A 16,942-nucleotide genomic window follows, 5' to 3' on the forward strand; every position below is an offset into this window, starting at 1 on the left:
TATATGACTGAGCAAGGCACTTTACCTCTGTCTCTCTATTTAGATAGTAAGTTTACTAGGCAAGTCCTGTTTTTTTGCTATGTATTTATAAAAGTCACACTCCAATGGAAATCTTGTATTATTTGGGACATCTAGATGTTATTGTAATAGGCAGGGCTCGACAAATTAGGCAATCTACTCGCCCGTGGCGAGTAGACTTTAACCTGGCGGGGCTGTGCAGTGCAGTCAGCGCATGCGCAGTGCGTGCTTCCACGCGGCTGGCAAGCAGGGCTCGCCGCCTCTTGGCGAGCCTTGGTAGTAGGAAATCCAAATAGCCATATTTTTGGGTATGTCAAAGAAATTAAATCTTCTCCAATTTCCTCAGCTGTGAATATATGAAAAATAGGGCTGTAAATTGATGTGTGTTAATGCCTGCGATTAATGTAGGGCAGGATTAATGAGTTAATTTTTTTAAATGCATTAATCGCAGGAGTTAATGCAGCGCTGCCCCTTTGAAGCGCCAGCCTGGCACTTCAAAGAGGCAGCACATTAGGTGCTTGGAATCAATTGGAGTCCCCAGCTGACCCTTTGAAGTACCAGAGTCGCACTTGGAAGGGGCAGTGCAACAAAAAGCCAGGGATCAGCTGGGCACTCCAGCTGATCCGAGGCTCCATGTTTCATGTCCCCTTTGAAGTGCTGCCCCGGTACCTCAAAGGGGCAGTGTATTAGGAGTCTGAGATCAACTGGAGCGTCCAGCTGATCCCCGGCTCCACGTTGGGCTGCCCCTTTGAAGTGTTGCTCCAGCACTTCGAAGGGGCAGCACTGCACGGAGCCCGGGGTCAGCTGGGGACTTCAGGTGATCACAGGCTCCTAATGCATTGCCCCTTTGAAGTTGGGACGATGTTTCCAAGGAATAGCGCAATGCGGAGCTGGGCATCAGCTGGGCACTCCAGCTGATCCCGGGCTCCCGTGGTGCTGCTCCTTGGAAATGCCAGGATGGCCTTTACAAGGGGCAGCGCTGCACAGAGCCAGGATCTCTCTATATAAAAAAGGGATCTTGCTCTCTCTCTAAAAAAAAGTTTATCGTGCCAGGCAACAAAATGACATCACCACAGTCTCATGAAAAAGAAGTCAGAGAGAGGGGTGTTAGTGAGCATGGAGCACAGCCTGCTAGTTTTAATTAAATAATATTCTGATTTTCTGGTGAGCTGTATTTAGAAGTTCTATTGCAAATCACTGGAAGAAACATCATCTTCCAAAAACATATTGTTTTGAAAATTTGATAAACAGCAGCAACCAAAAGCCTTATCTTAAAAAAAATTACTCAACATTTGGAAAAAATATTTCTGACTATATGGTTACATTTGGTTGATTTTGTGTGGAATAGTAACTCTCCAGCAATCAAGTTAACACTTACAGCTATGTTTATTTAGGGAAAAATAGCACTATTTTTGCTAGTCAGTGAGGTTTTAAATTTTCAGTTATTTATATTAAAACTTTAAGGTAATGGCTATTAAATAAATATCATCACACTCAGAACTCAATGTCATTATTCCACTTTCCACAATAGCATGAGGAAAGGTCTTATAACTTCAAAAAGAAAAGCAAGGTATAAAATTAATTTTGAAGTTAGTGATTTCTGGATTATAAGATCCACTACATATTTGAGAGAGTTTTTACATCTGTCTGTGTGTCCATCAATCCATGAATCCATTTGTTCAAGAACTCCTTTATACAGTAAGAGTTGGACCACCAAATCTGGTATGTAGCTTCTTCTTATCGTAACTTAAAGCAAGGTAAGGATTTGGTTATGCCAAAACAATCATGTGCCTGGAATTCAATTGTTTCCCATAAAATGGAAAGGGAAGGGTCTGGAAGAAGGGACAGTTATAAAGTAGAATGACCTAGGGGGGGCAGCAAGCTGCTGTGCTAAGAGAGATCTGAGGTTGTTCTCTCTCCCCGGGGCTGACAGCATACTGAATCCCTCATCCCAAATCCTATCCCAGAACAATGATTTAAATGAAAAGAAACAAAACTTATTTAAGAACCTGAACAACATTGGGTACATTTTCTAGTTTAATATAATTGCAATGTGTGAAATACAAGGTATTTTTATTATATTATCTGGCAAAACGAGGCCAGTTTAAGTGGTCATTTTATTTTTCTGAAATACAAAGATTGACCTCAATACAAAAAACTATTGTGCATGGCATTCCAACAACGTATACAGACCTACTTGCATGGAACAATTTGCAGAAATGAGCTCTTAGTTCTGCAAAGCTATAGCTGACAGAACTTCATAAAAAAAAAAATCAGGATTTTTTTCACAGGAACTACATCTAAGGTAATGTGCACAGTTTCTGCTCAGTAAAAATTAGCAGACCTGCCCTGATTGTTTACAGTTGTTCCTCTATTTTCTTCCACACTTCCCCCCCATTATTTTTTGCATTACAGATATACCCACACTCCTACCTTACACTTATTTCAAATTTATATTGCAGTAGCAGCCAGCAGGCACATACACAACTGAGTTGGACCCTCAATATATAGTAGATAGTAATAGGAAAAAATATAGTACTCCTAGCTTTTACTTATACACAAGCATCAACAAACGTTGCTACACTTCTAGAACACTAACGGAAGTGGTTTAATGAACTCGTAAGCTGAGTGGGTTGGCTCAGCTAGTAGCTAGCCTGAATAGTAAGAAAGAACACGATCAACAGAAACCACATCCCCTTGTAAGCAAAGCAAAACAAAAAGTAACTTCCTTCTAACCTAGATTCAAACATTTTAAGGTCAGAAGGAACCATTACATCATCCAGTCTGGCCTCTTACCTATCAGAGACGAGTAAATTTCACCCTCGTTGCCTCTGTACTGATATCAATAATGTGTTTGGCTAATACATAAACTTCCAGAAAGCATCCAGTCTTGATCTGAAGGTGTTGTCAGGAGGATCAACCACTTCTTTTGATAATTTGTTCTACTAGATAGTCACACTACTATTAAAAATGTATGTCTTGTTTATAAGAATTCTAAAAATTTGTCTGCTTTCAGCATGATTCTTATGAGTCTCTCTTCTAGATTCCACACTATGATCAAGTCACCTGTCTTCTTGTTGACAAATCAAACAGATTGAGCTCTTTAAATCTCTGACAGTAAGGCATTTTCTTGAGCCCTCAAATAACTGTTGTGGCTCTTTTGCAGCCTTTAGTTTTTCAACATTCTTTTAAAATATGGCTAATAAACACACACATGATTACCAGAATTTTCACCAACATAGTTAACTCCTCAAAGTTCACTTAAATTTGTTAATACTGTCTGTGTTTTTGGCAGATTCAGGACTTATGCTGCAAGTTGTAGTGTGTGAGCAGACTGCTGCAGCAAAGGAGATCCATAGTTAAATCTTGTTTTACTATTATCTGCCACATAATTCCTGAAGATGGTATTTCCACAGAATATATTACAATGTAGTGGGTTTATAGGGATTTCAGTAGCATTGAGTCTTAACTAAACTTTAATATCTATTTAATATAGGCTCTTTGAAAATACCACCTTCCCCCCTTCCCCAAAAGACATGAAGAGAGACTTTCAGATTTAAAATATATGCTCCTCTGTTTAAATTGTTTCAACATATTATATCAAAACTTGAGTCTTTTACCTGTGGGATAGTTTGCAGTGTAGACACAAAGCAAATGAAGAGCTATTTGCATTAAGGAGTCATCCATTAAAAACCATGGCCACAGAGAGTGGAGGACAGGGACAAGATGAGCCTTAAGTGCAGCCATCTAAAAGCAAGGGATGAGGAGGAATGCACAGAACAATAATTAATATAGTTTTAAAGTATTTTGTGCAATACTGAAAGCAAACCAAGGCAATTAAAGAATGTTAATATACAACAGAATTCTTTAAAAATTATTTTTACCTCAAAGGATCATTTAATGTACTTTAGACTTCAGAGTTAAAATTGACTTGGCTACTTTTAATTAACTTGGCAGTAACTTGTATTTCAGCTCTGAAGCAGAAGGGAAGAGGGTAGTAGAGCACTCATAGGGACACACATCTCTAATCACCTTAGTTACTGCAAGTTTGAGTAATCTTCTTTGAGTGATGGCTCCACTATAAGAGATCATAAAGCAGCCTTCCTAGTTGGAAGGCTATGGCTTTGGAGTAGCATTTAATGCAGATAATAGGACTGTGGGTCCTAGTAGGGCATCTGATGCTGCATCGATTTTAATTGTGTAATGACAGCTAAAAATGTCTGTGGAGACCTACGCGGGCACTTTACAAATGTCTGTAACTGGGACATTGTTCAGAAAGGCAATGCGAGTGGATAGAGAGTGGGTTCAATGTGCTAGAGTTCCAGGAGCAGGTTGCTGATTCTACAGTTGGTAAGAAAGGTGTCTATATTGAGAGATTCACTTGGGGTAAGAAAGGTGTCTATATTGAGAGATTCACTTGGAAAGCCATTGTTTGGATATGGCCATTGCTTTTTGAACTTCTAGCCGTTAAAAGAAGTGCTGCAATTATCTGAAAGATTTAGTTCTGCCCAGATAAAAAGCTAACATCCAAGGTGCGCAACACTGCCTTCTGATGATTGTTATGTGGTGTTGGGAAGAAGCAGAGAAGGTGGATAGGTTGATTTAAATACAAGAACAGAATCCTGGGTAAGAATTTTGTATGTGGAAATAACGTGACCTTGTCTTTATCCCAAAGGTAGAGCTGATAGTGACAAGAAAGCTGTTGTCATAGATCAATGAATACTAGCAGGCTGTGCCCTGTGCTCACTTCGCTCGCCCATCCCTCTCTCTCTGGCCACTTTTGCGGCCAGAGAGCATGATGACATCATTCTGTCGCCCGGAAGGAAAATCTTTTTTTTATATATAGAGAGCGCTAAGGGAATGCAGCCATTAGCTCGAATGGTAGTCTGGTGAGACAATGCAAGACAAAGCTATGATATCACCCAAGCTGGGGTGATATCTTGTGAAGTTAAAGGTTTTGCAATCTCAGGAATGGCCAATACATGGAGTACAGGTTTTACATAGCACCAAAGGCCTCCTTGGAGACAAAGGTTGTATTAGTACTGAGGGCTTGCTCTCTGCCAATAAAATGGTCGGTGCCATTGCACCAGAAGTTGATTTGGTTGGGGCAGTCAGTACATTTTTGAAGGCCTACCACCACATTCCTTAGTGGTATCAGTTGACAGTTTAGCAAAGTGTGAAAGCTGCGTGAGAGAAAAGTGTCCAGACCAGGGTCAGAGGTTGGTCTCAAGGATCTCTCCCTAAGTCTCAATTGGATATCTTGGTGCTTTGGGGACCTAGCATTCAAGATGTGCCAATGAGGGCACTTTGATGTGACATGTCTTTTCCCAAGGCAGTTGATACACTAGAAGCTACTACTCCATAGGGTCTGACTACAACCATTTCACCTGGGGAACTCCTGATGGAACTTGAACTGAGGGGAGAGGGATAACTCAGTGGTTTGAGCATTGGCCTGCTAAACCCAGGGTTGTGAGTTTAGCCCTTGATGGGGCCATTTACAGATCTGAGGCAAATCTGTCAGGTATGGTACTTGGTCCTGCTGTTAGGGCAGAGGACTGCACTCTATGACCTCTCAAAGACCCTTCCAGTTCTATGAGATGGTGTATCTCCATATATTTTATTATTATTATAACTGCTGTCACTCTACCAGGAGTTCCTGCAACACAATGGCTAAAAGCAGCAGAGGGTGCGTCACCAAGTGTGAAGATTTCAGGCCTGTAATAAATTAACTCTGATTATAACCTCAGAAGCAGGATCTATATATTTTTAGTTTGGCATCCCATTCCATGTCTGTTGGTAGAAGTTTGTTTTATAGGCTAGGCACTGAACTTTCAATGTCAGACTTAAAATGTCTGATGTACGCATGCAATGTTCTCTGCAAGAGGAAACAATGAAATTAAAGTAATTTCTGGCTACTGATATTAAGATGAGGTCTACGCAACCTGAACAATATTTCAAATTGAACAAGTGCATAACCTTTATTCTTAGATCTCAAACTAGCTGTATGTAGTAATATTATAATACAAAAAGTACGGCTACTTACTTTGCACTTTTCATTTTGAAAGAGGCAGTTTCTTAGGAGCTGAAGAACAACCCTTAGTTCCCTGATAAGATTATCCCCCTGTGTAGACAAAAAAGTTTCAAGAGCGTCTATGAAATTAGAATCCCCTGCTCGCTATGCTCACCAACCCTCCTGTCTGTGGGGGTAGGCAGGCCCGACTCTCTCCCCGACCACCAGTCATGCCAGCCCCAGCCTCTCCTCCCATCCCGCCCGCCTGCAGCCAGCCCGGCTTCTCGCCCCACCCCCAGCTGCTGCGGTCATGCCATCCTGGCTCTCTCCCCCGGCCTCCGGGGGGAGAAGAGGAGGGAAGGGGAACTGCTCCAAGGACTTGATAGACCCCATGTTCTCCCCCCCAGCTCACCAGGGAGGGCTGGGATGCAGCAACAGCCAAGACTACTTCTCCCTTCCCCCTGCCCTCCCACCCCCCGCCTACCACTGCACCTGCCCAGGCCCTTTCCTCCTCCCCCCGCTGCGCCAGCCTGAGCTCCTTCTCTCCTCCGCCACCCTGCTGTGGCCCAACCTTAACCCCCCACTCCCGTTCGAGGGTACATCAGGTCCAGCTCTCCTCCCAGCCACTGAAAGAGGAGGGGGCATGCTCCGAAGCCTCACATGCCTCATGCTCTCCTACCAACCACTGGGGGCGGGGAGTGGGGAGGAAGGAACTGCTCCAAGGCCTTGCACGCCCCATGCTCTCCTCCTGGCTGCCAAGCGCAGGGAAGGAGAGAGGTGCGGTGTGGCAACCAGCACTAGGGAAAGGGGAAGGAGGAGCTGTGGGATGCCAGAGTAACATGATGACATCAATCTGTTGTCCCACAGGAAACGCTTTTTATTTGGTATAGTAAGATATGCAGTATGTTTGTCTTAATGGCAGTATTATAACACACAGGTACTCTATTCATGGCACAAGACCTTTACGTGTAGGATGCTAACATACTAACCATCTCTGAAAAGTACTATTTTAGTAAGCTCATCAATTATTTCTGTTCTATCATGCAAAAATGAACAGATATACAATATGCTTCCTCTCTATAAAATAATACGTATAGGCTGTGTCTACACTGGGCCACTTATTCCGGAAAATCGGCCGCTTTTCCGGAATAAGCTGCGAGCTGTCTACACTGGCCCTTGAATTTCTGGAAAAGCAACGATGCTCTACTGTACAAAATCAGCCGCTATTCCGGAAAAACTATTCTGCTCCCGCTCGGGCATAAGTCCTTATTCCGGAACACTGTTCCGGAAAAGGGCCAGTGTAGACAGCCCCGTAGTCTTTTCCGGAAAAAAGCCCTGATCACGAAAATGGCGATCGGGGCTCTTTTCTGGAAAAGCGCGTCTACATTGGCCACAGACACTTTTCCGGAAAAAGGGCTTTTCCGGAAAAGCAGCCTGCCAATGTAGACGCTCCTTTTCCAGAAAAACTGAAAATGGAATAGTATTCCGTTTTAAGCATTTCCGGAAATTCATGCCAGTGTAGACACAGCCATAGTGTTTGTTTTTAAATCTTTATGTATGGACTCTCAGTAATGGAGTCAAAGGCCTCTCAAAGATGCAATACGAGAGAGCAAGAGGAGAAGATGAAATAGAAATAAGCAAATCATCTTTAAAAGTGACCTTCGCAACAAGTTTCTTTCCTTTTTAAAGAATACAGATAACATGCAATCAAAAATTGGCATAAGAGCTTATATATACACTGTAAGCTATTTAAATAGTAAACCCTAACTGCATTCCTCTTTCCAAAAAACAAAAAAAACCCCAAAACCCTATCACTAAAAACTAACAGTATAGAAATCATTGGGATATTAGAAAACAGCATACATACAAATAGGATATTCATCCGTACTATTTACAATATTGTAGATCAATATTTTTTTAGAATCATGTTAAACCCTCTTCTTCATAATTCCCTTCCTAAAAGAGTGAAAAGCCAAGGAGATAAAATTAGCTGGACCAATGATTAGAAGAGAGACCCTATTTGAATTGTTTTTTTTATTACACAAAGGTTTAATTATTCAATTAACACACAATAAATGAGACAATACTCTAACCAAATACTCTCTCACTTCTGAGAAAAAATATCAAACAATATATGAAAAAAACCTTCTGCAGTAGATATGATTTTGTTCATGTTCCTTGTAGATTTTAGAGTTACCTTTTTTTTCTGTACTGTTTTTCCAGGCCTCAGGGATTCTAGGTTCAGTTGTGCATGAATGTGCTTCATCTGTTCCATGCAGCTGTCTATAAGGTCAGCTGAAAAACAAAATTCATACAATTCAAGGGAAGGGGAGGGGCACTGGAAGAAAGGGTGATGCTGAGAGAGGGGAGGAACAATGGGGGCAAAAGGAACAGGAGAGGGGAGGAGTGGGTGCCGAGAAAAGAGGGGTTGAAAGGAGGGGTGACTAAGAGGAAGGCAGGGGATAGAGCAAGTAATGTGTGAGGGCACAGCAGGGCATGAGCGGAATTGGGGCAGTGGGTGGTGAGGGGATGGGCACCTTGGAGAAAGAGGACAAAGAAAGCAGGGGCAGTCAGGGAAGGGGGAGGTAACAGGAAGGTGCAGGTGCTAGGGGATTGTGGGGGTGAAGCAGAAGGGCAGACACATGGAGGAGAGGGACGGGCACCGGAGGACAGAGGAGAGAGACAGTGGGTACAGGGAGGTGTTAGGAGAGGGATAGCTACAGATGATCAGAGTGGGGCTGGAGGAGTGGACACGGGGAAAAGAAGGGCTGGTGCAGGGGAGAGGGGCAGGTCCCCAAAAGGGCTGAGGGGAGTGAGAAGGGCAGGAGCCAGGACAGCAGAGGAGGGTGAGGGGTAGGGGGCAGCAGACACAGGGAAGCAGATGGGGCAAGGGAGAAGGTAGGAGACATGGCAGCAGAGGGAAAAGGGTGAGGTTTATAAGATATTTATTAATAACTTGGGTGCCACACATCTGAACAAGTGCGCATGAACTCAATACTGGTGCACAAGACAAAATTCACTCGATTCATGGGAGGAAAATCTTACAGGGAACACTTTCCCCAGCCTCTCCCCCTGACTTCATGCAATGCAAATTGGGTTAATGCAATTGCACGGTATTTGCATGGGAGAAGTCCTCTGGGGGCCAAACCCATTCCTACTGGTAGGAGGATGGTGGGAGGAGCTCTTAGAAGTGTCACATGCCACCCTTTACTTCTGGTCATGGTCCATCTTGGCTCTGGGAGTACTACCTCCAGGGGTGGGACTTCTTGTGGCAGGGAGCATGGCTAACATGTCCCTAATTTTAGTTGAGAAAATATGGTCACCCTCGCCATGCTCTCTCTCGCTAAGACAGGGAACACTATCCTGCTCTATTGCCTCACCCTCCCTTGCTCTGCAGAGATGCGGTATATGCAGAGAGAGGAAGAGAGTATGTGTGAGCCTGAGAGAGAGAGAGAGAGAGAGAGAGAGAGAGAGCGCTGAAATCTTAGAAATAGTGCACTGCCTCTTAGGACAGACACTGGTTTGAGTCAGTCACCATCCATGCTTCAGACTGGAGCAGCTCTGTTGTATTTATCTCTCTACCTGACTGTCTCTACAAGATGTGGTACAGGGACGGGGGACACTCCCTCTTCCTTCCTCCCCTAAGTCCGCACAGCTCTGCACAGCTAGCATGAGTGGACTTGAGGTGGAAGGGAAGGGCAGCTGAACACACACTGCTGGCTCTAAGTATGCATGCTCTGTTAATCAACTTGGTGGGCCAAATGGAAATGCTGGGCATGCGGAATCTGGCCCATGGGCTGTATTTTGCTCACCTGTGATATAGAATGTGCTAACATCCAAGATGGAGGTTGAATGCTGGTAGCACTAATGTGCAACCATAGATTCACCTTTATAATCTCTGGGATAGCATCTGCCCAGAGAACATAACATCTCCCCAGGGAGCATCCCAAATCTGAGGCTGTGATCCTTTAGATTTGCCTGCAATGGAAACAGTCTAGGGGTATGTCTACACTACAGCGCTAATTCGAACTCACTTAGTTCGAATTAGCTAATTCGAACTCACTTAGTTCGAATTAGCTAATTCGAACTAACGGATCCAGACTAAAAAACTAGTTCGAATTAGCGTTTTGCTAATTCGAACTAGCATGTCCACATTAAGTGGACCCTGAACCGGGCTTAAGGATGGCCGGAAGCAGTGCCGGCAGGGCATCAGATGAGGACTTAGAGCGTGGAGATGCTGTCTCAGGCTAGCCGAGGGCTGTGCTTAAAGGGACCCGACCCCCACCCTGGACAGACAGTTCTCAGGGGTGCCCCGCTTGCAAAGCAGTCCTGGCTTGGAGTGCCCTGAGTGCCCACACTGGGCACATCACAGCACTCGGCCATCAGACCGGCTGCACTTGCCGCAGGCTGCCATCTGGGGAGAGGGGGCAATTGGGGGGCTGCAGGAGAGCTTCCACCCCCAGAAGCCCGCAGAGCCAGCCCAGTCCTCCCCATCGGGGGCTCGTACCCCATTCCTCCCTTACCTCCTTCCACTTACCCTTCCCTAGCCCCCCTTCCTGATGTACAAAATAAAGAAAATGTGTGGTCAAAAATAGAATCTCTCTTTATTGAACAAAACTCGGGGAGACTGGGAAAAGGAGGTGGGAGAGGGGAAGAGAGAGGGTAGAAGAGGGGAGGGCAACTAAAATGATCGGAGGTTTGGAAGAGGTCCCATATGAGAGGCTAAAGAGACTGGGACTTTTCAGTTTAGAAAAGAGGAGACTTAGGGGGGATAGGATAGAAATCTATAAAAGCATGAGTGGGGTGGAGAGGGTGCATACAGAAAAGTTCTTCATTAGTTCCCATAATAGAAGGACTAGAGGACACCAAAGGAAAGGAATGGGTAGCAGGGCTTCAAACTAGTAACAGAAAGTTGTTCTTCACAAAGCAAAGAGTCAACCTGTGGAACTCCTTGCTGCAGGAGGCTGTGAAGGCTAGAACTAGAACAGAGTTTAAAGGGAAGTGAGATCAAGTCATGGAGGTTGGGTCCATGGAGTGGTATTAGCCAGGAGGTAGGAGTGGTGTCCCTGCCCAAAGTTTGTGGAAGGCTGGAGAGGGATGTCACGAGACAAATGGCTTGGTCACTGTCTTCGGTCCATCCCCTCCAGGGTCCCTAGGGTTGGCCGCTGTCGACAGACAGGCTACTGGGCTAGATGGACTTTTGGTCTGACCCAGTACGGCCATTGTAAGCTCAGGGCTCAGGGTCGGGGGTCTCAGTGGACCACCTTGATTTTCATGCACACCTGCCCCTGGGTGGCCAGGCTGGCAGCTCTCCTGCCCTAGACGGCCACTTTCCTGTGCCTAGTGTGGAGGTCGTGGACGAGGTCCACGATGTCCGCTCTAGACCAGGCAGGTGCCCGCCTCTTGCGGTCCCGGGCAAACTCCCGGGAGCCGCCAGCCTGGTCCCGGGAAGAGGGGGAGGGCTGGGGGGCATCGGGTGGCTGGCTCGAGCTGTGCCAGGTGCAGGATCTGCTAGCTGGGTGCGGGCAGGCTTGCACCTGGCACGGGCAGCGTAGCCAGCCCGTGCCCCTTTAAGGGGTCCGTGGCCAGGAGGGGTGCAATAGAGTTTCCCTGGTGCTGGCCAGATTGGCCACCAGGGAAAGCTGGGGAGGGCTAGCCTCCCACTAGTTCGAATTAAGGGGCTACACACCCCTTAATTCGAACTAGTAAGTTCGAAGTAGGCTTAGTCCTCGTAGAATGAGGTTTACCTAGTTCGAACTAAGCGCTCCGCTAGTTCGAATTAAGTTTGAACTAGCGGAGCGCTAGTGTAGCGCCTATCAAAGTTAATTTGAACTAACGGACGTTAGTTCGAATTAACTTTGTAGTGTAGACATACCCTAGGAGACAAGCAACATAGTTTTGTTCTATCCAGATATAAGGCCAAACTCTGTGAGACAGCTAAGGTAAGAAAAGACACCTCCTGTTGAAAACTCTGAGGTTCCGGGAGGGGAAGCAATAAATGAATAGACTGATTAAGATGAAACTTGGATAAGACTTGGGAATTTAAGAAATACATAATTTAGGGATGTAAAGAAACCTTGTCTTTGAAGAATACCATGAAAGGGGGATCTGTCATTAAGGCCCCAATTTCTCCATTTCTTCAGGCTGATGTATGGCAATCAAAAAGGTCATTTTTATAGAGTGGCTTCTCAAAAGCAATATTAAAAATAGATTTATTTTTAGACTAAAGACCAAAAAAAATTATTGACAAACATTTGACTTAAGTATTTTAAGTATATTGTCGTACATGTGCTTTCAGCTTACCTTCCAAAGCACATTTCTGAGCACTTTTACTGACAGCCAACAGAGACAGTAAGGCACCTGAAACAACTCGTTTCAGTGCATTGTTAGAGGATTTTCCTTCATAATTCTGCAAATAATGAAAAAATTTTAATACACAGGAAAAGTAAAACATATACTGGAAAAATGTTCATATTTAGGCCTGTAACAATGATGTATCAATTCTTATTCTGATTATGCAAAATTAGAACAGTTCAAAATTCAAAATTTCCCACAAACCAGAGATTATGAAAATTTTGTTTCAGAAACACTAAAACATGTTTCCAAAACAAAATGTTTTATAGCATCTCATCAGTTACCTTGACATGATTCTTGTTAGTTGCACTGATGCCCACAACTGAATAGAAGTGAAACTGACCTGTCAGGGTTTCCAGCATCCTTGCTGAAGGTCAAGGCTCTAGGCATGAGGGAACCTAAGCTAGGGCTCCCAGGCTCCCATTTCCACGGCAGGGAGCTTAAAGACTCTGAGAGGCCCAGCTAGAGCTGGGGTTGCTAGGCTCTTAGTGCCATCACAGACACCTGGAAATATTGAGTACCCCCATTATTTTAAGGCTACTACCGCAGTATCAGGAAGCCTGGAAGCCCGAGGACCCTGACCCCATGGCAGTTGGCATGATGGAAAACGTACCAGAAATGTGACTAAAATTAATGAAATTTGTGCTGCTTTCACTAAACATTTCAGATTCAGCCCCTCCGCCCCATGGACATGAATATACATAACTCAAAGGTGCTTTGAGCAAATCATTTCATGTAACCTATCAATCTTTATGGCATGATCCGCCAGTTCTGTTTATCTTAGTTTGATGTGTGTATCATTCTTGTGTGTAAAATTAGACATATGGAGTAGGGAATACTTTATGATTTTAAAATGTGTGAATGCAAGTCATCAAGGGAGGCCTCGGTTTCTGGGAAGTCATATGCAAATAGCCTTCTGTCCATAAGGCTTAGCAGTGGTTTGTAGGGAGTGGCCAGGTGATTCTCCATACAACAACAGAATTCTTTAAAAGGATAGGACGATAAGAGTCTTTTGTCTGGGTTGCACCTAAAGAAAGGAGCTGAAGACCCCAGGATGGTGGAGATAGCCCTAGTTTGGAGGGGCTCCTGGAAAAGAGATTTTAGGGTGAGTTTGAAAAGTTTTTACTGAGCTTTCAATGTAGAATTAGCCAAGTATTTTGTTTCTTTTGATTTGTAACCTACTTTGCTATGCTCATTCGCACTTACTACCACTTAAATCCTATTGTTTGTACTTAATTATTTATAAAAAGTGATTTTATTATTACCTAGGGGAGCAATCAGTGTGCACATTCTCCCTTTCATTGTTAAAGGTGGCTTACCTAATTCTTTTGGATTTTGATTCCATTGGGGGAGTGGTATCCCAGGAAGCTGGGTCCTAAACTGTTCTCTCCTCAGAGCTGAAAAGGTTCAGTGTCTGTACTGCTTCTCAGTGGGGACAGGGATCTCAGCTTGGGGCGATCAATGGAACTGGCCCAGCAGGACCGGGTGGTGAGGAGCCCCAGAGAGTGGGAAGACTAGTGGCAGTGGTCGAGACAGCACCCTGGGAGGCACCCGGGGTCTTCTGAGACTGCAGCCCATCACACAGCCAATCAGCATTGTCTGATCAAACAATTTTCCAACCAGCTCTACTCTCAAGTAAACTTCTGTGCACCAGATATTTCCTTGCCCATACTCATATTTATAGATGATTCAGAAATATCTCCAAGATGTTGCATCACTTTCTCAACTGAAATTAATTTCTTTTTTCTAATCACATTTCTCCTTTATTTGCTTTTCTGTCACTCTTGATGAACTCCAGTATCATCTCTATCCATCAGGCTCACAATCTTGGACTTCTGTGAGACTCATCAGACCTTCCCACAGTGGTCAATGCTAGGTGCCCCCAGAAGGAATGAACAGAACAGGTAATCAAGTGATCCCTCTCCTGTTGCCCATTCCTAGCATCTGACAAACAGAGACCAGGGACACCATCACTGCCCGTCCTGGCTAGTAGGCAGTGGTGGGCTTATCCTCCATGAATTTATCTAGCTCTTTTTTGAACCCCGTTAAAGTCCTGGTCTTCACAACATTCTCTGGCAAGGAGTTTCACAGGCTGACTGCTTTGCATGAAATACTTTCTTTTGTTTGTTTTAAACCTCTACCTATTAATTTAATTTGTGATGCCTGCTACTTATGTTATGGGAACACTTTCTCTACACCAGACATGATTTTATAGATCTCTATCATATCCCTCCTTAGTCTCCTCACCTGCCTTTACTCAGGACTGTTTCACTAGCTTCCAACTGTAAACCACTAGGTCAAGGAATTTTAAGATGAAAAGTCAGTCTTTTTAATTTCTCTTCATATAACAGCCATTCCAAACCCCTAATCCTTTTTGTTGCCCTTTTCTGAACTTTTTCCAGTGCTAAGATATCTTTTTTGAGATGAGGTGACCACATCTGTATGCAATATTCAAGATGTGGGTATATCATGGATTTCTACAGTGGCAATAAGATATTCTCTGTCTTATTTGCTATCCCTTTTTTAACGATTCCTAACATTATTTGCTTTTTGACAGTTACTGCACATTGAATGGATGTTTTCAGAGAACTATTCACAAGGACTCTTGTCTGAGAGAACTCAAGGTTCAGACCAGTTTAGTTTAACTTCTGTGCCAGGTAAGATAATGGAGCAAGTAATTAAGGAAATCATCTGTAAACACTTGGAAGGTGGCAAGGTGATAGGGAACAGCTAGAATGGATTTGTAAAGAACAATTATGTCAAACCAATCTGATAGCTTTCTTTGATAGGATAACGAGTCTTGTGGACAAGGGAGAAACGGTGGATGTGGTATACCTAGACTTTATTAAGGCGTTTGATATGGTCTCGCATGATATTCTTATCAATAAACTACGCAAATACAACATAGATGGGGCTAATATAAGGTGCGTGAATAACTGGCTGGATACTCAGAGATTAGTTATTAATGGAACCGCAATCCTGCTGGAACTCTGCTGGGGTCTGTTTTGGGACTGGCTCTGTTCAATATCTTCATCAACGTTTTAGATATTGGCATAGAAAGTACGCTTATTAAGTTTACAGATGATACCAAGCTGGGAGGTGTTGTGACTGCTCTGAGGATAGGGTCATAATGTGATCTGGACACATTGGAAAAATGGTCTGAGGTAAACAGGATGAAGTTTAATAAAGACAAATGCAAAATGCTCCACTTAGGAAGGAACAATCAGTTTCACACATACAGAATGGGAAGCTACTGTCTAGGAAGGAGTATGGCAGAAAGGGATCTAGGAGTTATAGTGGACCACAAGGTGAATATGAGTCAGCAATGTGATGCTGTTACAAAAGAAGCAAACATGATTCTGGGATGCATTAACAGGTGTGTTGTGAGCAAGACACGAGAAATCATTCTTCCGCTCTACTCTGCGCTGGTTAGGACTCAGTTGGAGTATTGTGTCCAGTGTTGGGCACCGCATTTCAAGAAAGATGTGGAGAAATTGGAGAGGGTACAGAGAAGAGCAACAAGAATGATTAAAGGTCTAGAGAACATGACCTATGAGGGAAGGCTGAAGGAATTGGGTTTGTTTAGTTTAGAAAAGAGAAGATTGAGGGGGGACATGATAGCAGTTTTCAGGTATCTAAAAGGGTGTCATAAGGAGGAGGGAGAAAACTTGTTCATCTTGGCCTCTGAGGATAGAACAGGAAGCAATGGGCTTAAAATGCAGCAAGGGAGGTTTAGGTTAGACATTAGTAAAAAGTTCCTAACTGTCAGGATAGTCAAACACTGGAATAAATTGCCCAGGGAGGTTGTGGAATCTCCATCTCTGGAGATGTTGTAGAGTAGGTTAGATAAATGTCTATCAAGGATGATCTAGACAGTATTTGGTCCTGCCATGAGGGCAGGGGACTGGACTCGATGCCCTCTTGAGGTTCCTTCCAGTCCTAGTTTTCTATTACTACAACATTGCATGGTTACTGCAGAGACTATATATTTGGTGGAGGTGCTTGAAGCATCCATTGCTGCTTGTAAGACTGTCACCAGCTTCCCTATGATGTCCTTAAGAACCTTTCAGACAGTACTTTTGTTAGCCCATTGTGGGGTCCTGAGCAGGATATTTCTGGGCCCTCTCACAAGCACATATTAATGATTAATAGGTTGCCCTCTTGAGCTGCTTGGGCCCTAAGCTATTGTTTACTCTGCATATAGTAGTGCCAGCTATCCTTTTAGTGGTCATAGGGGAGCTTTGAGAGACAGGTATTCACCCTGTCCCATGTGAGAAAGTCACACGTGTCCCAGCAAGTCCCTGTTTGACACAATGTATATGCAGTGAATCTGAGGAGTACATCTTGCTTTCAAAGAGACTGAGTCATTTGTAGTCCTTGTCCTTAGGCATACTTTTGCTCATTCTCAATTTCTCCTTCCCAGCCAATATAACTAAGAAGCCTGAGAAGAGGTGAGTGGAAGTAGCAGACCTTTTGAGGGTTTATTTAGTACCTCTTGATTCATTTCACCATTGATGGTATAGTGGCTGGTATGCGCCACAAGTGTTTGGCTGGATCAAG

The 16,942-nt window shown here is 44.0% G+C and overlaps 1 protein-coding gene across 8 annotated transcripts in view; it reads right to left on the reverse strand.

Moving 5' to 3' along the window:
* RTTN (rotatin) overlaps window positions 1-16,942 on the reverse strand; it is a 173,244-nt gene that overhangs the window by 12,103 nt on the left and 144,199 nt on the right. For all 8 annotated transcript variants that reach the window (XR_331929.4, XM_075921044.1, XM_075921045.1 and 5 more), the window contains 4 exons: window positions 12,332-12,437; window positions 8,226-8,323; window positions 6,062-6,139; window positions 3,639-3,765 (listed from right to left, as the gene is read on the reverse strand). Coding sequence is in view for 7 of the 8 variants with exons in the window: in XM_075921044.1 (XP_075777159.1) it covers window positions 3,639-3,765; window positions 6,062-6,139; window positions 8,226-8,323; window positions 12,332-12,437 (409 nt within the window). In the remaining variant the exon portion in view is untranslated. The remainder of the gene's footprint in view (window positions 1-3,638; window positions 3,766-6,061; window positions 6,140-8,225; window positions 8,324-12,331; window positions 12,438-16,942) is intronic.

Source organism: Pelodiscus sinensis, chromosome 2 (assembly GCF_049634645.1).
Source record: "Pelodiscus sinensis isolate JC-2024 chromosome 2, ASM4963464v1, whole genome shotgun sequence".
Taxonomy (NCBI): Eukaryota; Metazoa; Chordata; order Testudines; family Trionychidae; genus Pelodiscus; species Pelodiscus sinensis.